This window comes from Cervus elaphus, chromosome 29 (assembly GCF_910594005.1).
Source record: "Cervus elaphus chromosome 29, mCerEla1.1, whole genome shotgun sequence".
Lineage (NCBI taxonomy): Eukaryota > Metazoa > Chordata > Mammalia > Artiodactyla > Cervidae > Cervus > Cervus elaphus.
The window spans coordinates 59,077,132-59,104,257 of NC_057843.1; the positions used below are offsets into that span (position 1 = coordinate 59,077,132).

General features: G+C 44.3%; 2 protein-coding genes and 1 long non-coding RNA gene across 7 annotated transcripts in view; 1 reads left to right on the forward strand and 2 right to left on the reverse strand.

Annotated features, from left to right (window-relative positions):
• Nucleotides 1-272: 272 nt before the first annotated feature.
• On the reverse strand, nt 273-5,122 carry EXOSC3 (exosome component 3). The gene is made up of 4 exons (XM_043890973.1): nt 4,771-5,122; nt 3,723-3,872; nt 1,807-1,958; nt 273-726 (listed from the first exon to the last, which is right to left on the reverse strand). The coding sequence occupies exons 1-4, from the start codon at nt 5,092-5,094 to the stop codon at nt 525-527; spliced, it is 828 nt and encodes a 275-aa protein (XP_043746908.1). The 5' UTR covers nt 5,095-5,122; the 3' UTR covers nt 273-524.
• A 10,349-nt stretch (nt 5,123-15,471) lies between these two features.
• Nucleotides 15,472-26,188, reverse strand: LOC122686298. Its single transcript, XR_006338695.1, has 3 exons — nt 26,091-26,188; nt 20,483-20,606; nt 15,472-17,609 (listed from the first exon to the last, which is right to left on the reverse strand). It is a non-coding gene; the product is annotated as an uncharacterized LOC122686298 (long non-coding RNA).
• DCAF10 (DDB1 and CUL4 associated factor 10) overlaps nt 25,518-27,126 on the forward strand; it is a 65,235-nt gene continuing 63,626 nt past the window's right edge. For 2 of the 5 annotated variants that reach the window (XM_043891475.1, XM_043891476.1), the window contains exon 1: nt 25,523-26,179. In XM_043891475.1, coding sequence (XP_043747410.1) covers nt 25,629-26,179 — 551 coding nt within the window. In that variant the 5' untranslated portion in view covers nt 25,523-25,628. Of the gene's footprint in view, nt 26,180-27,126 lie in introns of all 5 variants that reach the window. The other 3 variants (XR_006338692.1, XM_043891478.1, XM_043891477.1) reach the window with 3 other exon arrangements.

Below are 27,126 nucleotides of genomic sequence, written 5' to 3' on the forward strand. Positions count from 1 at the left end.
CTTCAGCTAGAAAGTTAAATGTCTTTGGAGTTACTAAGTGAATCAATCCATGCAAAACACTTGGAACCAATAATTGTTAGCTGCTACATACTCACTAACTAGTGGGATTACAGGTGGTTTTTGTTTGCTTTATATTTTTTTATGTATTCTGCATTTTCTTTGGTGAACATATTTTACTATCAGAAAATAATTTTATCTTAATGCTCACTTCCACTTAACAGAAGCTACACTCTAGCAAAGTAAGGGAGTTAACATCAATTAAACCGTAATAGTAACTTTAGTAAACTTTATTGTCAAAAACAAAAAGCTACATCATGGCTTCATGATTTTTCTCACCCTTAAGAATCTGGGTGGCAACCAGTAACTTTTTTATAAAAATATTTTATTTAGGACTGTAATAGACAATATGTACATTCACATCTAGTCTCCTGAAGATTTACTGGGGAATTCACCTGAGAAACATCTTTCCCAGGAAACCCAGACTCTTGGTTCTGCTGACCCATAAAAAAAGCCTACATAGGTCTTCAGCTCTCTGCCAATCTGGAGAAGATTTGTTTTCTTTGATCTGTTGTCATGTGTTCACAAGCTTCTAAAATGTTTGCCAAAATCAGAGTCTGCTGAATGGTTTTTGCCTTAACCCATATTCTTCCATTCATTCCAAATACTATCTCCAGGGGGTAGAGTTTTCCCACTTCTTGTAGGATTTCGCAGTCTGGAGCTAACAGCCTGGTGAGGAAGGGAAACAAAACAAAACTTTATAAAGTGGCAGTGTGTGCCCTGACTTGACTTTAGGGGACTCCTTTTCTGGGCAGTTCTCCACAGTCACTCAGAGTTCTACCAACATCATCGCAACAAGGCACATGAAAACATTTGCTCCCCTTTTTCTTCCAAGAAGCTTTATAACCTACAAGTATACCAGAGGTCACAATGGTGGGCTATCCTCTGCAAAGAAACCAAACTCCCTATGCCACCAACTTTATATATATAAAAATAGATAAAGTTCTTCCTTTACATTGTCAGAGCACCTTAATTCTAGACTTTAGAACTGTAGCTTTTTTATTGTTTCTGGTGCTAAAAGAACACTTTAACCTGTTTTCCTGACCATGTAAATCATTCTTTGGTATTAAATTCAGTACTTGGAGAAGAGTCTTGACTCTTTCAAACCACAAAATGCTGCTTGGTTAATAACATGCTTCTTTAAATGTCTTGAACTAATTCTGCAAATCTGCAAAATAAGTATCAGAGAGAGATATACAAGATAGCTGTGAACCTCAGTAGCTTTAGGAGTAAAGCCCTTTAACAGGGCATAGCTTTGGGTAGGTAAAGATCTAAACCTAACAAAGAGAATCTGCCTTTGGGAACTATTAAAAGGACAGTAAAGCAGGAGCCTTTTGTGAATGTCTGCGTAAGTCTGAGGGTCACATCACTCTAGCTTAATTTGGCTCCCATTATAAGAGAAATATGATTTTGTACAATAATAAATTGGATCTGTATTCAAGTGACTTAGAAGGGGGAAGGCCAGTTTTCACATTTGGTCTGAATGTATATAAGGAACAACTGACCTACCAGCAGAGAAGTCAGTCCAGATTTCAGTCAACACAGAAACTATAATGACAAATATGTCTGAATTTTATGTATTCACATTGAGAGGATGGGGCTAAATGCAAGAGTTAACAACTGTGCTAAAATGGATACTGATTTTTAACTTTGAGGAGATACAGCCATTGTTACAGCCAAAGATTAGTCAGCTTTCTAAGAAGGTATGATATAAAAGACAATAGGCAAGCTGGAAAGCATCAGACTTACTTTCTAATTAAGCCCAGAGTCACTTTAAAAAGCAGCCCGTCCTGTCCAATCACACCCATCCCATTGGCTCGTCCACAGCTGTCAATACAGACCATCTCTGGTTCCATATCTTTATTGGCAACCACAAACTGGCCATAGATGAGATCTCCAACCTACAATGACAATTAAAAAACGTCATTCCTCTCAGCAAACCATGCTATAGGTGCTGCTATTGGCTCTTTTCAAATAGGCATCAATGCCACTCATCTACAATTCTGTGGCTAAACAGACTACACTCCAGGATTCTCACAGTCCTGCTGGAGTTGGGTCTTAAAAGAAGGCAGAATTAAAGCATGTACCCTCACCCTTCCCGCACCAGAAAATCCCCAGATTGGGAGCCTCATCAAAGCCAGAGAACACCCACTGGGGTTACACTGTAAACTACAGTAGCCCCTACTCACGTGTAGTTATTTAAACTTACATTTAAATTAATTAAAACGATGTACTTAAAATTCAGTTTTTCAGTTGCATCAGCCACATTGCAAATGCTCAACAGCCACGTGTGACTCAGTGGCTTCCACAATACTCAGGGCATGTGTAAATCACTAGCGTCACCGCGGAATTTTACCGCACAGCCCCGCTTTAGGGAATTACAGAAGAAATCCCTGGCATGCAAATTACTCAAAGCAAAACAGAACACTGGTAATCCACTGACTGTTCTCCATACAAGAATTACTTTAAAAACCTCAACAGCTGAACTTCAAAATGACGAAAACTATGGAGATGGAGAGTAAAGTACCAACAGCTGTTGGTGACTCAAGGAACTAGAGAAACAACATTCTCTGCCTTTTGGAAGCATTTAGTTTCAGAGGGCAGTGGGGATAATATGTAAACAAACTTCATTCACAGCTGAATCCAGTAAGAAAGAAAAGTGACTGAAAATCAGGGATGTTTTTACAGAGGGGTAGTGGTGCTCAGCCTGGGTCTTGAAAGGCCAGAATGTGTTCCACAGGTTGAGAAGAGGATAAAGCAATCCAGACAGAGGGAACAGCATAAGCAAAGGTACAGGAGCGGGAAGTTATGAATTCAGTGGTGCTCTTAAATAGTTCGGTGTAATTCAGGCAGGGCCACATGGAGCTACAATTATGGATAAGGGAAGACCTCTGGAAATAGTAACATGTAGGCTTTGAAGAACTTTTTCTTTTGAAGAAAAGGGTATGAGAGGCTGTCAGCTCTTAAAAGCCTGGATAAAGGGGCAGAAGTGTATAGGCAGGATGCTACTAAGGAGGTCACTGACTTAAGTCCAGTCAAGAGACAGCCAAGGCCTGAACTTGCAAAGTGGAAATAAAGGGGTGGACACGTGGCAAATCAGAGAGACTTGACACGAGGGATGAGTGAGAAAAGGCAAAGAAACCTCCAAATTTCTGGCTTGGATGGACAGGACGTGTGTGGCCCTCCTACCTGAAAAACCCAAGTTGAAACTTGAAGTAGCAAGACTGCTCCTCTGTCAGCTCCAAAATGGGATTGTTGGGAAACAGTGATGTAACTGAAGCTGTGAGATACAAGTCCCAGGACCCACATCCAGGAAAGATGGATGAGTGATATGGCAACTTCCACCATTGTTCCTTCCTTCCTCCCTAAGCCTCTGGCTTACTTCTTTGTCCAGTGTATATGGATGTAACAAATAACAGATATAACCTTTCAACTCAGCAGAGATAAAAACATCCCCCAACATAGCAAATGTAAACTAAATATGTGGCTCTGGTCTCAGAGGTGGAGCATCTGAAAGAACTCTTGAAGCCTGGAGTGATTAGAAAGATGCTCCAAGATCATCCAATAGCGCTAGGAAAACAGGACAGTTTTGGTAGCCTTCTGGATGTATGACTGTTTGGGAAATGGATATTTGTTACTTCGGAAACCAAAGGTCTTATTGTTACCTGCACATTAGGTCTGTTTCTTTTAGTTGCACCTTCAAATGCCAAGTAAGACAGAGAAGCTGGCTCACTCCCTCCAACATCAACTTTGAATATGTCTCCAGACTTAGCTGTCACTATGCCAATCACATGGTCTCCTTTCACTGGGACATACTACAAAAGAATGAGAGAACAACCATAAATGACAATCATTTTTTTTTTTTTTGGACAATCATTTTTAAGACATCTTCAGCAAGTCCTCAGTTGTTACGTTTGTCATTTAAATATTTAGAAAATATTTTAAAATCCATGTTTACAAATCAACACAAACCTTACAACAAACCTGACCATATGTCACACTCCCTAAAAGAAAACCAATCACATGATAAAACTCTCAGATTTCCAGCTTCTAACAGTGTTCACTTAAGTCTGTATCATCTTATCTCTGGAGAAGGCAATGGCACCCCACTTCAGTCCTCTTGCCTGGAGAATCCCAGGGATGGGGGAGCCTGGTGGGCTGCCATCTATGTGGTCGCATAGAGTTGGACACGACAGAAGCGACTTAGCAGCAGCAGCAGCAGCATCTTATCTCTTCTTTATTATTATCAGAAACTCCCTAGCTTTTGTTTGCAAGAGTCCAGTGATACAGGGGTCCTCACAATCAAGCAAGGCCATTCTGTTGTTAGTTTCTTCCTATGTGAAATGTCTTATTTATTCTAAGGGAACCTGAACTCCCTGCGACATCCATTCATTGAACTTGATTCTTTGGAACTCCGAAAGGCAAGTCTGCTGCTCCCTGACCTATGGGGTTTTGAAGACAATGACCACGGCTCTCAGTCTCTATTCCCTTATGTGCCCTTATATTCCCAGGCTCTTTTTTCTCCTGGTAGCCCGTCTAGGGCCACGTTCCAGCTGTTCACGGTCCCTCTAAAGGAGTTGTAGAAGTAAGTACAAGCCTCCTGTGGCGTTTGGCTAGCCTTATCAGAGGAAGGCTCCAGGGCCCCTTCCATGCTTCCGAAGAGTATCCTCAGCCTTCTCCCGGCCTGACAACCCCTCCAGAATCCCAGCTCACCCGCTTCTGCTGCGAGTCCACCCAGTAAACGCCACCGCCGCTGCCACTGCCGGGTTCCTTGTGACGGAGCCGGCCGCACTTGGTGACCAGCAGTCGGTCGCCGCAGCGCCGCAAGCCTGGGCCGCACACCACGCGTCCCCGGGAGCGCGCTGCGGCGTTTAGGCGCAGCGGTCGCTCCCCTGCACCTCCTGGGCCTTCTCCGTCCTCCTGCTCTGGCAGCAGCAGCTCCTCGCCCGGCAGCACCACTTGATCTAGCACCGTCCGCGCTGCCCGCGCCCTGCAGCCAGCCAGGGACTCCGCGGGAATACCCGCTGCTTCGGCCATCACGGCCGTCACTATACACAGTTTCCGGCTTCCGGCTCCGCGTCCAATCGCCAGCCCGCCCAAGGCTTTCCGTTTCCGGCAGCACAGGCTTGTGGGACTTGAACCTGTTTTCAAAGTCCGATCGCGGGGGGTCGGCGGGTTCCCTCAAGGTGGCTAGGATTGTCTGTAGCTGGCTGCCCATCCAACAGTCTTTTCGCAGGTCCACAGGAGAAACGCGTAGCTTGAGTCAGTCGCGGAGCCTCATCTCCCGGTGTCTGAGATGCATAGTGGGATATGAGACGCCGCCACCTTTCGTTTCGTGGAAACCTTGGGAACTGAGCAGGCCTTCGGGAGTTGGCTCTCTCTTTTGACTCTGCCCTCAGAGGGACCGCTAATCTTTTACCAGGAAGAGTATTCGATATTTTCTTTTGCATAGGAAACTTTTATCTATTCACGTTGTGGAAGACCAGAGAAGAATAGAAAGAAGATGAAAAGCATTAGTCTTGCTCCCTGTTTGTCTTTCTGCTAGGCTGTCAGCTAGTTCTCACTTTTTTTTCTAGCTCAGGTCCTGGCACGAAATAAATACCTGGTGAATGAATGAATGAAAATGAATGTTGACATTTTGGAGTGCGTTTCCCTCCCCCCCGAAAATATTTACATATCACATGCATATTTCCGTATAAATGAGCTTCCCCCCCACGGTCTGGGAAAATCAGTAACTGCAGTTAAATTTTTGCTGCTGTTTTCCTTGGAGCACGCTTTAGTTGCCCAGGTGAAGAGCAGCTGAATTGCGAATCAATAGCACATCAGGTCTGCCCTTCTGCCTTTCAAGGCTCTCACTTGAAATCACAGTTTTCTCTGTCAACCCGTACCTCCAATTAGCGTTGGTCAGATTATCCAGTAGGAGTCGAAACTCCTGGGGACTTGGGAGGGCGTGGCCCTGACCGATGGCTTTTAGCTGTCCTCTATTTCTACTGCTCATCTCTTTGAGGTATCTGCTTCCAACCTGAGTCTTTAGATTTTTAGGATTTTAGGCCATCTCTAACATCCCTTCACAATTTTATAAGACGCTGGTGAATCAACTAAATACAATGAAGTGAAAGTGAAAGTCGCCCAGTCGTATCAGACTCTTTGCACCCCAGAGACTATACAGTCCATCAAATTCTCCAGGCCAGAATACTGGAGTGGGTAATCTTTCCCGTCTGCAGGCGATCTTCCCGACCCAGGGGTAGAACCCAGGTCTCCTGCATTGCAGGTGGATTCTTTACCAACTGAGCCACAAGGGAAGCCCCAAATACAATAATAAAGGCCAACTGAAATGTAACTTTGGTACAGTGGCAAGCATGGGTCTGGAAAAGAACAGTCACCTGAGACTGGAGGGCGGGTCGAAGGAGCCTGGAGGGCGGTGCCCTGCACGACACGCCCAGAGGGCGGAGCACGCTGGAGGCTTCCAGGTCTGTGTGTCGCGTGCCGCAATGTTGGTGCTCTGCAGTCTCGGCGTCGTGCACGTGGCCGTGGCCGTGGTCGGCGCGGCGGGCAGGCCCCGGGGTGCTGAGGTCCACCCGCGTGAGAGGGTGGAAGCCGATACCGCAACCAAGAGTGCGGAGCCCGGCTCAGAGCCGCGGACCCGGACTCAGGCGGTGCGGGTCGGGTGTGGGGGCTCGTTGAGAAGTTCGCTTTTAGAATGGCGCATGCAGCCTTTTTTGGATGTGAAAGTGGCCGCTGCGATTGGGGAATGAAGAGGAGGCCGGGGCCCGTGCGGTCGACGGCGCGCCTTTCAGCGTTGAGGCCGCGCGTGGCTTTGCGCTGGTGCGTGGGGTCTTCCGGGCCTGTCCACCAGGGTGGATTAGGCCAGCTGCCTGTTTGGGGGACTTGCGGGCCTAGAGCCTGTGCAGCAGGGGTGGTACCGCCCTCGGCTGCCTCTGGGACATACCGCCGCATTTCTTAGCGTTTCCCTCGAGAGAATAACCGAATTGCCCTTCGGAAAGGTTGGTCGAGATCATGGCCTTCTGGACTTCTGCTTAGAAATCTTTGCTACTTGAGAAGCTGGAAAAGTGCTATCTCACAGTTGCTTTTCTTTGTTGACTGGTGAAGTTGGGCGTTTTTTGTAACTTTCAGTCAAGACTAGTTGAGCTTTTGCCCTGGACCAGGAATTGAGCTGGGCAATGAGCCCGGAAGCCAGCTGAATCATGGTCCCTGCCCTGGGGGAGATGACTGTCTCCACTTGGAAATACCAAGTGTAACTGACTATAACGACCTGATTAGGGAGTCAGCCCGGAGAGTACAAAAGATGAAATGATTACCTCTATGTGGGAGGAAGGTAGGAGTCAGAACAGATGTCCATAAAGAAGTAGAATTTGAATGAATCTTTAAATTTTTTTAGTTCACAGGTTTCTAAAAATTATAAATGCTAATTTACATACAGAAATTAATAGGAAAAGAATCCATGGAAGTGTTAATATTTTTATTCAAGTAAAGAATTTAAACAAAATGCTCACAATTATCACTACACAAGTGAGAATCTATTTGGTATAAACATTTTAATCACAAATGATTATGGCTTGTGAAAACTAAAGAGAGCTTTAAAGGGTTTAAGAATAGCGGATGTAAGCAACAGCCATTACTCGTAGTACTTAGCTTACCTAAGCAAAAATCTCTCTCCACTGGCCTGGCCTGATTGAGACCTTGTTGTAGAGGACATTGTCATGGCTTGTTAAATGGCAGGAAGTCATTAGAAATCTGTGCCAGACTTCCCTGATGGTCCAGTGATTAGGAATCCACCTTGCAATGCAAGGGACACCTAGTGTAATCCCTGGTCCTGGAAGGTCCCACATGCTGTGGAGCAGCTAAGCCCATGCACCACAACTGCTGAGCAATGCTCTAGAGCCCCATGAGCGGCAACTACGAAGCCCACATACCTTGAGCCATGCGCCACAAGAGAAGCCACCACAATGAGAAGCCTAAACTCTCCACAACTAGAGAAAGCTCACAGGCAGTGAGGAAGACCCACCACAGCCAATAAATGAATAAAGAAATTGTGCCAGTGGAACTTGCTGGAAATCAACCCTTCAGAACTTGGTGGCATTTCTAGGATGCGAGGGAAAGCTATACCTGGGGAGGTGTCTCTTGGAAGCATCTGTTATAAAACTGCCTAACAGCATGCTAGGGGAAACTGCGGACTGCTGGGTGATTCCACCCACCAATCAAAACAGGAGCTGATGCTGGAGAAGCTGAGGCACTGCAGGAATATGCCAGAGAGCACAGTGGAGCCACCAGCCAAGTCTCACTCCTGCAGGGCTTCTGCAGGGCATTCTGCCTACAAAGCGTGTCGTCGTGATAGATAGCAAAGGAAAAATGTTTTAAAGGCCCAGATCCATGTTCTCAGAGCAGGCAGTGAAGCGGGAGTTTAGAGCTCAGTGGCAATGCATTGATATCGGCCTGGAGTCTCACGAGAGGTTGTGAGATGAACAAACTCATCAGTAAGAGCAGTAAGATGGAGTCTGCCTGGGCCCAGACAGCTTCACGGATGAGTTCTGCCAAATATCTAAAGAATTAATAGCCATTAATACAAACTCTACCCCAAAAATAGAAGAGGAGGGAACATAGCCTAATTCATTCTATGAAGCCAATATTACCCTAATATCAGAACGAAAGATATCACAAGAAAAGAAAATCATAGATCAGTATTCCTTATGAATATAAACACAAAAATCCTCAACAAAATACTAGCAAACTGAATACAGTAACATATAAAAAGGGTTACATACCATGACAAAATGGTATTTATCCCAGGAATACCTGGTCTTTTAACATCTGAAATCAATCAATATAATATACCATATCAATAAAATAAAATCCACATTATCATCTCAGTAGATGGATGAAAAGCATGTGGAAAAGTCCAACATCCTGTTATGATAAAAAAAACAAACTGAAATTAGAAAGGAACCACTTAAACCTAATAAAGAACATTTATAGAAAAAACCCACAGCTAACATTATACTTAACGGTGAAAGAATGAAAACTTTCTCCCTAGGGTCAAGAACAAGACAAGGAGGTCTGCTCTCTTCACTTCTATCCAGCGTTGTATTCAAGATTCTATCCTGGGCAGTTTGGCAAGAAAAATAAAAGGTATCTAAATTGGAAAGAAAGAAGTAAAACTTGCAGGTGCTATGATCTGGTATATGTAAATTTCTAAGGAGTCTATTTTACAATAGCAAAGAGAATTAAACATTTGGGAATAAATTTAACAAAAGAAACCACCTTAAAACCTTGGGAACTACAAAACACTGTTGAAAGAACTTAAAGATCTACATAATTGGAAAGGTACCCTCATGTTCATGGATCAGAGGAGTTAGTGATAAACAGATTTAAAGCAGTCCCTGTCAAAATCTCTACTGTCTTCATTGCAAAATTTGATAAATGGATCCTAAAACTCATATAGAAATGCAAGGGACCTAGAGAAGCACTGCACACACACCCCCACCAAAAACACACTAAAAAAGAATGAAGTTGAGGGAATTATACTTCTGCTTTCAAGATTTACTACAAAGCTTACAGTAATTAAGATAGCCAGAGACATAAGCATAGATGTAGATGAGCAGAATACAATTGAGAATACAGAGGTAAACCCTCACAATTTGGTCAATTGGTTTTTGACAAGGGTGCCAAGACAATTCACTGGGAGAAGAAAAATCTTCCAGTACTATTGTCCCAAGTAGTGTTGGGACAACTGGATATCTACATGCAAAAGAAAGATGCTGCATCTGTCTCTGTTGAAACTACCAAATTTATACACACCCCTAGGATGCAGACTAGTCAAGGCTATGTTTTTTCCAGTGGTCATGTATGGATGTGAGAATTGGACTGTGAAGAAAGCTGAGCGCCGAAAAATTGATGCTTTTGAACTGTGGTGTTGGAGAAGACTCTTGAGAGTCCCTTGGACTGCAAGGAGATCCAACCAGTCCATCCTAAAGCAGATCAGTCCTGGGTGTTCATTGGAAGGACTGATGCTGAAGCTGAAACTCCAATACTTTGGCCACCTCATGCAAAGAGTTGACTCATTGGAAAAGACCCTTTTGCTGGGAGGGATTGGGGGCGGGAGGAGAAGGGGACGACAGAGGATGAGATGGTTGGATGGCATCACCGACTCGATGGACATGAGTTTGAGTAAACTCCGGAGTTTGTGATGGACAGGGAGGCCTGGTGTGCTGCGATTCACGGACTCGCAAAGAGTCGGACAGGACTGAGCGACTGAACTGAACTGACGTTTGTAGAATGTATTAGTAGTTCATTGCTTTTTATTTCTGAATAGTATTCTACTGGGTTTGTCAAAAAGTTTGTCCAGGTTTTTCTGTAATATCTTACGGAAAATTCCAAATAAACTTTTGCCAACCCAGTATTTCATGGATACACTATGTTTTGTTTATCCATTTACAAGTTGAAGGCCATTGGGGTTGTTTTCACTTTTTGACTGTTATGAATAATACTGTTAGCATTTGCATACAAGCCTTTGTGGATGTATGAGTTCATTTCTCACGGATTTAGTACTTAAAATAGGAATTGCTGGGCTTGTGATAAATTTATATTTAACTTTTTAAGAAACTGCCAAACTTTTCTAATGATGCTGAGCATTTTACATTTCTCCCACCAGTATATAAAAGTCCTAGTTTCTCCACATCCTCACTAATACTGGTTATTGTCTTTTTGATTAAAGTGGGTGTGAAGTATTAATTCATTGTGGTTTTATTTTTAATTTCCCAAATAAGTAATAATGTTGAGCATCTTTTCATGTACTAAATGACCATCTGTATGACTAATCTGGTGAAATGTCTATTTACATCTTTTACCCACTATTAAAATGTGTTATTTGCTGTCTTATTGAATTATAAAATATTTAAAAATATATTCTGGGTACAAATCCCTTATCAGGTACATGATTTGCAAATATTTTTATTGGTCTATGGATTGTCTATTCATCTTTGTAATGGTGTCTTTTGAAGCATGTTTTAAATTTTGATGATGTCCAGTGTACCGATTTTTTTCTTTTTGGATTGTGCTGTATTAGTTCCAAATCGGGAAAGGAGTACGTGAAGGCTGTATATTGTCACCCTGCTTATTTAACTTCTATGCAGAGTACATCATGAGAAACGCTGGGCTGGATGAAGCACAAGCTGGAATCAAGATTGCCGGGAGAAATATCAATAACCTCAGATATGCAGATGACACATATTAAAAAGCAGAGACATTACTTTACCAACAAAGGTCTGTCTAGTCAAAGCTATGGTTTTTCTAGTAGTCATGTATGGATGTGAGAGTTGGACTATAAAGAAAGCTGAGTGCTGAAGAATTGATGGTTTTAAACTGTGTGTTGGAAAAGACTCTTAAGAGTCCCTTGTACTGCAAGGAGATCAAATCAGTCCATCCTAAAGGATATCAGTCCTGAATATTCATTTGAAGGACTGATGCTGAAGCTGAAATTCCAATACTTTGGCTACGTGATGCAAAGAACCAACTCACTGGAAAATATCCTGATGCTGGGAAAGATTGAAGGCAGGAGGAGAAGGGGACAACAGAGGATGAAATGGTTGGATGGCATCATTGACGCATGGACATGAGTTTGAGCAAGCTGTGGGAGTTGGTAATAGACAGGGAGGCCTGGCATGCTGCTGTCCATGGGGTTGCAAACTGTCAGACACGACTGAGCGACTGAACTGAAGTATAACCACTGGTAGTGGAACCCTGATGCTGGGAAAGATTGAAGGCAAAAGGAGAAGGCTGTGGCAGAGGATGAGATGGTTAGCATCGTCAACTCAATGGATGTGAATTTGAGCAAACTCCGGGAGACAGTGGAGGACGGGGAGCCTGGCGTGCTGTAGTCCATGGAGTCACAAAGAGTCAGAAACAACTTAGCGACTGACCAACAACAACAAAATGGAACCCAGCGTCTATATTTTAGAATCATGAGGTATCTGATATTTTTACAAAATTAAAAGAAGTTTTAACCTGTAGTTCACCAATAACAGCTGTCATTTTATACTCATCTAATGTCAAGTACTGTGCCTGAGTACATAACCTCAGACAGTTTCATCAATTGGCTTTTTACGTTCGCAGATGTAAGCTAATATTTTACAGACTTTTAAAAAATATGTATTTGTCCCACAGGTTTTTAAAAAATAATTATCATTTTAAATTTGTTTTGTTATGGAAGATTCCAAACATAAAAGTTGGCAGGCGACTGTAGTCAACTTCCATGTAGCCAAAATAGAGCCCCAGTGGCCAACAGTCCTGCCACATCTGTGCTCATGGAAAAACAGTTGAGTCAACATTTAATAATCAGGCAGTTTTACTTGAAAATTTCTGATGAGCTAATCCAGAACACCCAGTATGAATTCAAAGATTGGAAAGAATAATATCACCTGTAGGTTGTTTTTATTTCAGTGTAGTATCAAACTGGCAAACAAGCAGGGCAAAGAGTCAAGGACACAGAATCACAGAATCAAGGACATAGCTGCCCCCCCTCCACTTCCACAGAGATGTGCCCACGGTTCACAGGCGGCTGTGCCAGGGGAAAAGTCCAGCATTTGGGGCTTAGTGCCCTGTGAAACTGGAAGATGGAGCTGGCTGTGTTTTCTGATTTTACCCACAATCACAGGCGGTGCTTCCTTGCTATGCTAGGTACGTAGTCCTATGTCCTATTTCTTGCTGCATCATCAAGCAGACAGCAGGCCTTATTTTGAACTTCAGTTTCCAGCTTCTCTTGAAAAAGATGTGTCAGTACTGATCTTGAACTCATTCATGGTAGCTGAGGTCCAGTGTGCCCCAATGGAGGAATGTACAGTGGTGACATTTCATTTAAAGTTCAGAGGACAATACCTATAAAGCTCCTACCAATAAGCCTGGTAAAGTACTAATGGAAGTTGTTCTTTTTGAATAGTATTCTGGTTATCCAAGGTTCAGAATGAAAATTTTGAAAGTGTTTAGGGGAATAGGAGGACAAGGCCTGACATTTATAGATTAGTTTGGATTTAGGGATTAAAAAAAAAAGGTAGTAGTTGTCCTTGTCGATGAGCTTGTATATACAACAGAGCACAAAGATTATGAGCATGGACTTGGGAGGTAGACTGTCTGGGTTTGAATCCTGCTCTGTGACTTGTAGACTCTTGTGACTTATCTTTCCTGTGCCTATTTTGAGATGGCACAGAGAAGGAGAAATGTTTTCTCATTTTTAAGATGAGAACAAGAACAGTACCAACATATCTTGAGTTAATATATAGATAAAGCAGCCAGGATAATATTAGGCATGTATTAAGCATTTTATGAGTGTTTACTTTTTGTTTATTTAAAAAAAATTTTTTTATTTTATTTATTTTTTTTACTTTTTGTTTATTTTTAAAACAAGCTTATGTGATAGGAGCTCTTTACTTCCGATGCCATTGTTTTCTTTGGGTTAGAGAAGGTTCATCAATTGAGAAGACATGTTTGCTTTCTTCTTGTCATTCTGGTTCTTCTTGGCAATGCATGGGTCCTGTCTCGAGTATTATAAAAGTAAGCATCATGTTACATGTAAACTGAAACCAAGAGGTCATTTTGGTACCTCCGAGGACCTCTGCAGCCAGACCCTGGGAACTGTGTCACGAACAAGTCTGTTACTCAGTCCTGCTTCTTGTCTGTCTGCACCTCCTCCTACCACCAGTGTTCTTCCTGACCCTCTGTCCTGAGTCTTTTCCCCCTCTCATAGCTGCCGTTTACTCCTGATTTCTCTCTTGCTCCTTTGGTGCACAGCTGACCAGCACGGCCCCAGTGGCCCGGCTTTACCTCATGACTTTTCAGCTCCAGCTCTCACTGCCCCCTAGCTCACTTCTGATCTCCCAGTTCAGATCCCAGAGAGTATGAATCTATGTGGGCAGAGCTTTTTGGCCTAGCAGCCTCATGGACCAGTGGCCAGTCTGCAGCCCGGATACTCAGATACCTGCCCCACCCTAGCTAATGAGTAGGGAAGACTAAGGTAGAAAAGCTACAGAGTTTCACAGCCTAGGCCTTCCCCTTTAGTCGGATGTATATGCTGGCACATAGGTAAGGTGCCAGATGTGAAAGGCAGGCAGGTAGGCTGCTGCATACAGTAGATAGAACCCATCAGGGGTCCCCAGAGGATGTGAAGTTGCTAAGTCGCTTCAGTTGTGTCTGACTCTGCGTGACCCCATGGACTATAGCCTGCCAGGCTCCTCTGTCTATGGGATTCTCCAGGCAAGAATACTGGAGTGGGTTGCCATTTCCTTCTCCAGGGGACCTTCCTGACCCAGGGATCAAACCTTAAGTCTCCTGTATTGGCAGGTGGGTTCTGTGAAGGGAGCTGTCCACATCTTTTCTGTGGGTCTCATATTGAATATGTAAGCAAATGTCAATTGATAGATCCATAATGTACCCAATATACTTTAATCACACCTTTATTTTAAACCTGTAACACTTTATTTAATACACAGTATTTACTAAATGCAAGGCTCTGTTTTAATAGCTTTGTGTGTATTAACTCATTAAATCCTCATAACAGCTCTATGAGTTGGTTTTATTATAATTCATACTTTATAGATGAAGAAATGGAGGGACAGAAGTAGCGTGCCTCTGATCACATAACACTAAGTAGCAGAGTCAGGTTTTGGACCCAGGCAGTTGGGCTTCAGACAGCCCTATATTATACTGTCTTTCACATTTGGATTCTGACCAGACTGAGTTTTCTAGGAAAGCATAATCTTGTTTTCTTGCATCCATTTTAGAACCTTGTATGGTAAAATGTATGAACAGGCTACCCATTACAAAAGACCTAAATAGACATTTCTCCAAAGAAGACATACAGATGGTCAATAGGCACATGAGAAGATGCTCAAAATCTCTAATTATTAGAGAAATGCAAATCAAAACTCTAGTGAGGTACCACCTCACACCGGTCAGAATGGCCATCATTAAAAAGTCTACAAATAGCAAATGCTAGAGAGGATGTGGAGAAAAGGGAACCCTCCTACACTGTTGGTGGGAATGTAAGTTGGTGCAGCCGCTGTGGAAAATAGTATGGAGATTCCTTAGAATAAATAAATAAATAAATATAAATAAATAAATAAACTAAATATAGAATTACCATATGATTGAGCAATCCCACTCCTGGGCATACATCCAGATAAAACTGTAATTCAAAAAAATACATGCATCCTTATGTTTATAGTAGCACTGTTCACAGTAGCCAAGATGTGGGAATGTCCACTGAGAGGTGAATGGATAAAGAAGATGTGGTACATATACACAGTGGAATACTACTCGGTCATTAAAAAGAATAAAATAATGCCATTTGCCGCAACTAGAGATTATCATTCTAAGTGAAGTAAGTAGATAAGAAAGAGAAGCCAAATACCGTATGATATCACTTAGAGGGGAATCTAAAACATGACACAAATGAACCCATCTGGAAACAGAATCATGGACATAGAGAACAGGTTGCCATGGGAAAGGGGATTGAGGGAGGGATGCAGTGGGAAGCTGCAGTTAGTAGATACAGACTTTTATATATAGAAAGGATAAACAACAAGGTCCTACTGTATAGTACAGAGAACTATATTCAGTATCTTATGATAAACCATAATGGAAAAGAACATTAAAAATAGAGTATGTATATATACATATATGTATGTGTGTATGTATGTATCTATACATGTATGTGTGTATAACTGAATCACGTTGCTGTTCAGCTGTAATTATCCCAACATTGTAAATCAACTATAATTTTTTTAATGTAAAAAAAATGAGGTTGCCCTTTTCGATTTATGTTGGTTTTTCACAGTTTTCATTTAGAATAAATGTAAAATTGTTAGTTTTCTATATTTGTTAGTTAGATTCTTTTTTAAGAGACAGGATTGTAAAGTGGGAATAATGAAGACTTTGGAGTCAGATGGACCTGAATTTTATCTCTGTGTGACCTAATCCATCTGATCCTTAGATTTCATATCTGTAAAGTACAGGATTGCTGGGAGTTTTGGGGAGTGTGTGCAGAAGACCTGACACCTACTAGGTGCTCATTATATGACAGTTATTATCATTGCTATTGACAGCAGATGATATATATAAATCCTGGCCATCATTTGGTAGCCTTAAAAGGCTTCAGAGAAATCTTCATGGCGTTGAAGAACCCCAGGAGGTTTTATTGTTCTTAGGTGGTATCTGAGCTGGGCTTTAAGGCAAGCATTGTATATATGTTATTTGGACCATCATGCCCTCAATATCCTCTTCTCATGTCAGACATTATCAATGGATTACAGCATTATTTCTTGTTGAGCTCAGAGTCCTTTTCATAATTGCTCAAGAATTGCTTGTGATTAATGGGAATTGACCCAGAAGGCACCGTCTTTTCTTTAAGTCCAGATACACAAACAAGCTATCCAAGCCATGCCTTTGGTGGCCCACTCCAATCCTGCCTTTGCTTCCTTTCAGTCTCCTCTTCGCCTTGTGACCAACAGGTTTTGGAAAAAGTTGCCTCTGGTGACCCTGAACTTGCGCCTTTATGAGTCTCAGCAGCAGGAAGAGAAGTGCAAACCCATCAGCCGTTACCCCGTTCCCTACGAAAAGGACCTGCCTTTTGACATTTGAGAGCTCATGGAGGAGATGGAAAAGAAGGAGAGACGCTCGCCTCCTGCAGAGAGCCACAGCCAGCGCAGACCTTTGCTGGCTGGAGGGTAACCCCTGGGGCTGCTTGCTGCGGTCCGCCCAGGTCCCCGCTGGGGGCGAGCCCTTCCTTCGGCGTTCCCAGGCAGGAGAACATGCACTTTTCCCTCTCGTCCTAGGCACAGCCTTCTAAGTCTGAGAGTCTGTCACTCAGTTCTCTGCCCACTGTGCCTGAGGTGTGTTCCGTAGTTCCCTTTAGCGCTGAAATATGGTGTGGAGATAGAACCATGAGATATGTGCCAGATGCTTCAATAAGTGTGAGCGGTACCTTGTTCCTTCCTGCAATTAGGTACTGAAAAATTAGAAAAATAAGCAAAAATTTCAAAAATAAAAATTCCACCAAAGTCAGCCACTCGTAGCACTTCTCCTTCCCTATTTTTTAAAAATAAGTATACATGTAATTTTTTAAATGAGATCATGTTAACATGAACATTTTTCTAGGTTAACACATCATGTTTAATGGCTGCATGATGTAGCACTGTATAATAGAGATGTTTTAATTTATTTCAGCAATCTCCCAATCTTGGATATTTGTGACTTGTAACAGGTGTTTATACAGGTGTCTTTTTGAACATCCCAGAATTATTTCTTGAGGATACTTTTTATTTATTTATTTAAAATGTCTTATTTATTTGTTTCTGGCTGTGCTGGGTTTTGTGTTGTGCATGCAGACTTTCTCCAGTTGGGCTACGTACGCAGGCTTCTCACTGCAGCGGCTTCTCGTGTGGAACAGGGGCTCTAGCGCACAGGCTTCAGTAGTTGTAGTTCACAGGCTTAGCTGCCCTGAGGCCCGTGGGTTCTTTCACGACCAGGGATCGAACCTGTGTCCCCTGCATTGGCAGACAGATTCTTAACCACTGGACCACCAGCGAAGTCCAAGGTATTTTTAAAGTTGGTGCTTTATATTGTCAAATTATAAAACCCTTGTCTGGATGCAGAGGTTTACTCTAAACTTTTGTTTTTGAAACTTGGTGCTGAAACCTTGTGGATTTTTTTTTCCCAGACAGAATCTTGTATGTAAATCCATTTATATATATATATATATATATATATATATATAGAGAGAGAGAGAGAGAGAGAGAGAGAGAGAGAGAAACCCAGCTGCTCCGGTGGGGAAGGTTTGGAGCCCCCAGCCTCTGTCTCAGCACCTGTCTATACCTCCTCACATCATCACCTCTTCCCCAGCTCCCGCCCCGGCAGACATAAATGGTTCTTTTTACCATGTCTTCTAGATCAGTAATGCACTTTAGCATCTATTATCAGTTAGAGTGCTTTCAGCTACAGGTAACAAAAAGCCCAGTTCAGCTGATACAACAGCAAGGACAGTTCAGTGCCTTGTATACCAGTAGCTCCAGACACAGGGTGATTCCTGCATCGTTAATCCAGTGGCTCAGCGATATCAAGGATCAAGTTCTTGGCCTTTTTCAGCTCTGACTTCCTTGAAATGATAACTCTGTGCTCAGACTTGTGATCTCCTGGTCCCTGGGTATAACAGCAGCAAACATTACATCCTTGCACAGCTCCTAGAATGGATGTGGAGGTCACACCCTTTCCTCATATTCCTTTTGGGGAGAGAAGGCGCCCAGCTGATTTCCCTTCATTTCTCATTGGGCATAATGGTGTCACATGCCCATTCCTAGACTAATCACTGACAAGTAGAATAGAATCACTATAATTGGTTTAGATCAATCAGGATTCACCCAGTGGGGTTGGGGAAGGGTTTAACCTTCCCTGGAGCCATGGCAATCTGATATCTGAACAACATCCAGTATCCACTGTCAAGGGAAGAGGGAAGAAATGGCTCCTGGGTAGCAGTCAATAGTTGTCTGCCATAGCATCCCATTGGCAAACATACTGAGGGACTTCCCTGGTGGTCCAGTGGCTAAGACTGCATTCCCAATGCATAGGGCCTGGGTTCCATCCCTGGTCAGGGAGCTAGATCCCACATGCTACAACTAAGAGTTCACATGCCACAGCTAGATCCTGCATGCTACATCTAAGCCATTGAGCCACAGCCAAGATCAGGGATCCCACGTGCCACAAAGACCCAGAGCAACCAAATAAATAAGTAAATAAATATCTTTTTTTAAAAAGAAAAGAAAACAGACTGAAAACCCAATGTCAAAATCACAGACCTGCCTTTTAGATTTGTTTTGGCCTTGCGCAAGTCACTCAACCTCTCTGGGCCTTAGTTTCCTTATCTGTAAACTGGGATAATGATCCTTGCCTTACCTACCTTAGAGAGTTGTGGAGAAGAAAAAACGAGATTGGATGTATGAAAGAACTTTACAGAGTACTTCTAATATCAAGTCTTGTTACTGATTTAATTCTTAGAAATAAATGAGCACCACCAGCCCCTCTGTGAGCAGGAGGGTAATAAGTATAGCCTAAATTCTAAGAAGTATCATTTAGTTTACATACAACTCTCTAAATTTTATAAAATACCTTACTAAAAAGAAATTACATATGCCTTTAGAAGTAACCCTTACAATCCCCTAAAACGTGAAAGAATGTGTGGGTTGTGCTTTGACACAAGGCTGTGGCCTTCTTAAGACTGCATCTGGCATTCAGCAGACAGTATGGGAACTACCAGTTACTATTTGCCAATCCTGTTCTTAGTTGTCATTTTACATTTCCCTGTTTCTCTCCTTCTCTGCAGACAGGATTTTTACCAAATGTATTTAAAGTGTTTTCTCACCGGCCACTGGAATTCAGAGCCTTCTTTGCTTATTACAATATCATCTGTAACAAGAAAACAGGTAAGTGGGGGGCGGGGGGAAGTGCTAAGTCATCTTTAGATAAAATCCAGGTGCCTGCTTGCTAGAGTTCATTCCCACATAGTCCCAGATTACTGTGGAGCTAGGGAGAAGCTCAGAAGGACTGGAGCTGGCAGAGACATCTGGATTCTGATGCTGAGGTCTGAATGTTACTTGATGGTTATAGGTATAGAACGGAAATAAGTTAGGTGATAACTCTGGTTCGACTTTCTTTGTGTTCAAAGACCCTCTCTGGCTCCCTCCAACACCCTGGATAAAGGTCAGGGACTTTAGATCGGTAATCATGGATTTCTTGCTTAGGATTCAGGTTAGGCTGCTGTTGCTCAGACCAAAGACACATGGGTTTAAACAAGGTATTTTTTTCTCTCTGTCTCTCCTATAGTCTCATGTGAGCTTCTGAGGGGCAGTGTAGTGTTGTTTGCCATCTGGAATTTCCCTTGCTTACCTGCTCATGTGGATTTACCACTACTACCTGCAGAAAAAGAAAGAAGGGTATGTGTGGACACATAGCCCTTCTTTTATGGTCATGACATGGAAGCCACACCCATCAGTTCCTTTTACCTCCCATTGGCTAGACCTGTATCACATCTAGCTTCAAGGGAGGCTCTGTGGCCATGTGCCCAGATAAAACTAAGGGATTTTATTATTAAAGGAAGAGTGAGCAGCAGAGATGGGAGGCAGCCTGTCACCATGACTCTCTATGGCTTGATGCCAGCCTGCCTCCCAGCCTCATTTCCTTCAGCCTCTCTTTATGTTCTGTCCATTCAAGTCAAAGTGAACTGTGAAGTTTGCTTTACTCTCCCAAGCACTCCAGCCTCATGGTCTCTCTCCTCTTTAATTTGGATCACACTTGACTGTGCCTCTGGGCTGCTTTGTCTCCTATGCAAGCTTTGTGAGTCTGAACTTTCCATCAGAGTCCATCTCACCCGCCTTCACTTATGAGGGACTCTTCCTCCTCTGAACTCTCACGGCCTCCCTCGTCAGTCCTTTTCCAATGGCATGCAGGGTCCTGTCTGCTGTATCTTCCACAACTGCCTCAGCCTCTCCATCCTAGAGGGAAGAGACAGGTCCCATGTTCAAATCTGATTCTACCATAAATCATGATGTGAGCTTCAGCAGAGTACTTAAATGTCTCAGTGCCTTGGTTTTCTTACTAGTAAAATGGTATTAATACCTCCTTTGCAGAGCTGTTGTTGTGAAGATTATCTAAAGTTCCCAGATGGTACCAGCTACCACAGTAGATTCTCCCCTTCTCTGCCCTTCTCTATCTAGAAGTAGCATGGCCCTTGAGGTTGGAAAATGTCTTTTTTTTTTTTAAACCCCCTTTTCAAAAAGTGTCTAGTATCTGATGGGCCTCAGAAAATACTTCTTGAATTAGTAATTCATTCACATATTTTCTGAGCAACTACTATATCTGTTAGGCATTCCTCTAGGTATACAGTGGTGAACAAATCAGAAAAATACATAGACTTGCAAGCATATTTCAGAGAGGAGAAAACAGTGAACGACTAGATAAAAGAACAAGTTGACTTGAGAAAGTGTTCAGTATTGTGAAGAAAATAAAATAGGTTAGCTCACAGCACAGGACTGGGAATGAATAAGTCAGCAGGTAGGCGGGCAACTTGCTAAAATATGGCCGAGCCTGTTTAGGTTCTTCTGGGCTGCTCTTCAGGCTTATGGCAGCTCTCCTGTCTTCTCCCTCCCCAGGCCAGCTCAGCAGAGCTGACAAGGAGCTCATCATTTTGGTGACCAGCCTGGCCAACAGGTGCTCATATAGCGTGGTTGTCCACAGTGCCCAGTACAGGGTCTTCTCGAAGAACCCAGTGCTGTCTGACCAGTTGAGCGCCCACCTCCCCGTGCCAGTTTCCCATTCCTGTGCCCACCTGCTTCTGTGTGCACGTGATGTTTGGGATGAGGGGATAGCTAAGCTCTAGCCTTGTGCCAGACCTGACATTCTCTTAAATGCACACAACTCCCTAAGTTGAACCTTATTATAACCCTTTTACCTTTGAGGTTCAGACCTGGAATTAATGTGGGGTGCACAACTAAAACGGCAGAGTCCACTTTCAAAGCTTACACTCTCTCGGCTACACTGTATAGTATGCATTTTCCAGTATGAATTTAGTCTATGCGTGCATGGTCAGTCGCTTCAGTCATGTCTGACTCTCTGTGACTGTGGACTGCAACCCAGCAGGCTCCTCAGCCCATGGAATTCTCCAGGCACGACTACTGGAATGGGATGCCATGCCCTCCTCCAGGGGATCTTCCTGACCAGGGATTGAACCCATGTCTCCTGCATCACAGGCAGATTCTTTACTGTCTGAGCCACCAGGGAAGCCCTTGTGAGTTTAGTCTATCCCCTAGTTATTCCTAATGGGCCCCAAACAGTTTCTTTTTTAAAAAAATTAATTTATTTATTTTAATTGGAGGCTGGTTACTTTACAGTATTGTAGTGGTTTTGCCATACATTGACATGAATCAGCCATGGGTGTACATGTGTTCCCCATCCTGAACCCCCCTCCCGCCTCCCTCCCCACCCCATCCTTCGGGATCATCCTGGTACACTGGCCCTGAGCGCCCTGCCTCATGCATTGAACCTGGGCTGGCGATTTAAGATTTCTTTTACTTCGTACAGCGGGCCCCAGGCTTGGGCTTGTCAGTCTCCCATTCTGGAACTGCCCCCACCTGCTCTTCCCCACCAAGACTGGCTGTGAAATGGGTCTCAACCCCCCAGCCAGCAGCTTACTCTTGTTTCATCCAGAGTCAGGCTGTTTTGAGTGTCAGAGCTCGTGCTAATTCTTCCCAGAGAAATGAACCAAGGATAAAGACACAGTAAACACGGGTTTGTCACCAAGCTTACAAAACCCTACTCATCCCTACAGTGAAATTCCTGATCTTCTGAGCCAGATGTTTCTTCAGAAACAGATGTTCTGTTCTCTGCATTTATTCCTGAGGGAGGGTCATCAGTCTGCTCCTATCCTCCAGCCTTCCTTCCTGACCCCACCTGAGTGGAGACCTTGAAAATTGTTCCGAAGGCCTCAGTTGCCAGCCAAAAGCTAAACAACACAGGTACATCATCACCTTTGCCCTTCTCAGAGCCGCCTGCTTATTCACCAGAACTTTGCTCATCCAGGACCAGTCTCAAACATAGTCTCCCTAATGATCATAGGATGTACTATCACACCATGGTTTGCCAGCTGTTCTTCCGATTTTTAGGTCGTTAATGTGTGTGTGTGTGTGTGTGTGTGCGTGTTAGTCACTCAGTTGTGTCCGACTCTTTGTGATCCCATGGGCTGTAGCTCACCAGACTCCTCTGTTCATGGAATTTTCCAGACAAGAAAACTAGAGTGGGTTGCCATTCTCTTCTCCTGACCCAGGGATTGAAACTTAGGTTTCCTGCATTGCAGGCAGATTCTTTACCGTCTGAGCCACCAGGGAAACCCCAGGTTGCTAATGGTTTCCAGTATTTTGCTTTAGCAAGGGTAATGATTATCAGTATACTCATTGGAATCAAATACACTTGGATTCATATCCCAGCTCTGCCACTCTCTAGCTGTGTGACCTTGGGAAAGTGTGAACTCTCTGAGCTTCAGTTTCTTTGCCAGTAAAATTGGGAGTGACTAATAAAAAACATTACTTCCTAGGATTTTTATAAGAATTACATGAGATAATGAATACGAAGCATTGAGCACATTCTTAGCACATAGTCATTGCTTAAGTATCAGCTATTAATTTTGCAAATTAATAGCTGATAGTTATTTGCGATTCAGTGGGGACAAAGGGATAATTATCTGAGCTTCACTTTTTTTCATACAAAAAGGTTGATATTTGTGGGCCCTTATGTATTGAGAGTCTCTGAATCTTGGTTCTGAGGTTTTTGATGCTATGGGTGTTCAGAGGAGAAAGAAGTACTTGGAGTGAACAAAGATTTCCTGGCAGAGCTAGAGTTCCAGGTTTGTGTTATATTGAACTTGACCAAGATACTTCCTGTCTGTAAAGTTTATTTTGGCCTCACTTCACGTCTTTAATCTTAGGTTTTTTCATTAGTGCTTCTTTTGTTAGACCATGTGTTTTATTGGCTATGTTGTGATGGACAGAGATTCTGCCTCTGTGTTTTCTTACAGGTCTGTATCAACTGGAGAAAGTCTGACCTCCCTGCCCGGGAAAAGGCAATGCTGGAATTTGCACTTGCTATTTCCCAAGCTGATGACCATTTCAAAAAGCTCGAGGCGCATGGCTTCAACCAGGAAGATGCCTGGGATATAGCTGCAATTTCAGCTTTTTATGCCATGTCCAACCGCCTTGCTCATTTTGTCAATCTTGTTCCCAACAAAGAATTCTATTTGATGGGCAGAACCAATGATGTCAAAGAGATCAGGAGTGAACCTGCTGCTCCTAAAATATAAAAACCTGAACAGAAAGGCCAGTGTTTACATTTCTAGCACATTTCCTTATAAGACACCAGTTGAGAAGTAATTTTTAAAAAAATATTTAGTCAACGGATAGGGAAGAAAGTAAACAAATTTGTTCTCTGCTTCCTTGATGAGAGTGATGTGTTTTTGCTTTTTTTTTTTTTACTTTGTTGTGATTGGAAAGGCGCATCAGGATTGGAAAAGAGTATCGCGCGGGGCAAAGGATTTCAGAAGATGCTTCAGGCATTTCTATTGAATTGATATCTGTGAATTTCAGCAGTTGAAGTTGAACATTTAACTAAAAAATGTTAAATAAATGTTAAAAAAAAATAGCATCGCATAGAAATTGGTCTGTAGGCTGCAGTTTGAAATAAATTTCTTGTTAACACAGTGGTGTCTGCGGGCTCTGAAAGGCAGTGGGTAAACAGAGGCAGGCACAGATTTTTTCTGTCTTTAGTGCCTTCTCTGGTAACCTCTAGTGATTTTTATTTTTTTCACTGAGAGGTTTTAAAATAATTGTGAAATATTTTAAGTAGAAGTGTCAGAAAAAAACCCCAAACCTGACATTACTAAATGACATAGTCCATGGAGTTCTCTAGGCCAGAATACTGGAGTGGGTAGCCTTTTCCTTCTCCAGGGGATCTTCCCAACCCAGGGATCGAACCCAGGTCTCCTGCATTGCAGGCAGATTCTTTACCAGCTGAGCCACCAGGGAAGCCCCAAGGCCTGGAAGGGTTGTCCTTTCTTATACCTACCTCTTCTTATACCTCAAGGTTCCCTTCCTTGCAGACTGTCCTCTCCCCAAGAAACACCCCAGTTCTAGTTAAGCTTTTTCTGCAAATGAATTCTATGTATTTATCTTCAGCAGCACTAGTGAAGGATCTTGCATCTCTTACGCGCTCTATGCCCTGCTTGGCAGATGTAAGCAGGATTGACCCTGGGCTCTGTCGCTTGTAAGGTTGAATTGATTCCGATTTCGGCTCCTCTCAGTGACTCCTGGCTGGGTATATGCTTCTCGCAGAGACGAAGGCTTTGGTAAAGGCTTGACCTAGTAGGTAAAGTTGCTGGTAACTGGTCAGAGCTCCAGGGCGGCAGTGAGCCCCAGGCGCTGTGCCAACCAGGGCTTTCTAGAGCAGAAGTTAACCCGAGCCCCTAGATTCCCAGGCTGAGTAGGCAGTACACCATGCTGCTTACTGTGTGAGCAGAGCATAAGATGGTCGTTTCTTACCTTCGCTGGTCTCAGTGTAAAGGAGAGATGATTATGCACACAGTACCCAATCATACTCAGCCTCTTGGACTCACCAGTCAGACCCTGTCATCCCCAAAGACACAGTGTGGTCACTGATAACCACATACGGACAATAGCGCACGCAGTTCCCGGATGCTAGCGCTACCCCATGCAGCCTAGGCCCTGGGCATCCTCACTATCGCACACACACAGTAGCTCTAGACCTCCAACCCTGCCCTCTGTGGCACCCCTAGCCGAACGGTGTCGCCGCTTTCTTGGTCCCCGGCGGATGATACCGAGAGGCGGCGCGGGTTTCCCAGCCGGAGAGGTTAGGCGGCCGCACGCCGGAAGTGGCGGCTGGAGCGGGAGTACTGAGGTGTTGGCCCGCTGGGCAGCGGCCGGGAGCCGGGGGCGGGGGCGTGGGCGTTGGTCATGTTTCCCCTCGGGCTCCGTAGCCCCGGAGGGGACAGGGCGGCTGGAGCCGGGGCTGAGGAGCCGGCACCCTACGGGAGAGAGGCGGCTACTGCCAGGCCGCTCCCTTCCCCGCCCTCGCCACTACAGCCTGGGACTGACGCAGCCCCTCCCCCGTCGCCCGGCGGGAGCCCTCTCAGTCCCTGCGCCCCTTCGCAGCCCCCCGGCGGGCGCGCGCGAGAGCTCGGGCCGCCCGGAGCCCTCGAGTCCTCAGCCGCTTCCGCTAAAGGAGATCCTTCACCGCCTTCCCCGCCACGCCGGCCACCCGGGCCTGACTGCAGGGCCGGGAGCCGTGGCCAGCCCTGCCTCAGAGCCCGCCTGGGCGGCCCTGGCGCCCGGCTCTTCGGGTGGCTGAGAGAGCGCAGCCTGGGCCGTGGGCTGTTTGTGGACCCGGCGCGGGACAATTTCCGCACCATGACTAACCTCTATGGTTCCATCCATCCCGCGGATTCGGTGTACCTCAGCACCCGCACCCACGGGGCAGTCTTCAACCTCGAGTACTCGCCCGACGGGTAAGCGCGGCCCCTCGGAGGGCGGGGACCCGCCTCCGTCTGGCGCGGCTGCCCGGGGCCCGCTCGCCCAGCCAGGCCTGGGGTTTGCGAGTCCCTGTGGGGCGGCCAGCTTTCGTGCCCCTGACTCTTGGTGAAGCGCTCTGTCGCTGTCGGAGGCCCTGTCCGGCACTTGGAGGTAGGCGCACCCGGGGCCGATTTGCTCCTCTTCTGGACCAGAGCTCTGTGAAGTGACTAAAGCAACCCCGGCAGGTTTGTCAGAGCCAGTCCAGAGCTAAGGTTTTCTGGTACACCGTAGATGCTCAGTAAGTTCACTTTGAATAAATGCCCCAATCCCCCTGACACCCTAGGCGTGTTTTTCCCACCTAAGCTTTGTCAAGGGTATTGAGCCTGCAGAATCCCCGTTCCCTGTGCCCGACCTGCGCTGAGGGGACAAGTGTGGGTTCCTCCGTTCCTTTCCTCCAGTTAGATACTAAGATCCAGCAGAGAGATATCTCGTGATGTGGGCATCTGTGAAGTTCCCAGGCTAAACTACATGTTCTGTTAACGGTATCTAGCCTTTTTCTTGGATAATTAAAATACCATGTTTGGCCTCGGTTTACTTTGAGCTATGGAGAATTTTCAAAGTGATACCTGTTTTTTAAACTTTGTTTTTTGAGTACAGGAACAAGTTCAACAGCAGTCAAAGGAAAAACTTTACACAGGGTTCCACCATGAGGGGACGTAAATAATACAACTCTTAACAAATCAGGGCCTCTGGGTTCCTAGTCATTTGCTTAGTTATTCATTCACTCAGTCCCTCATTGAGCACATATTTGTTGAGCACTTGCTATGCTCTAGAGGCAGAGGTGGCAGTGGTGAGCAAAACAACAAATGGCATTGCGTTCATTAGTCTTGGGACCTATTGGTTCAACTAGACATTAATAAACATACTAGATAATTTCATGGTA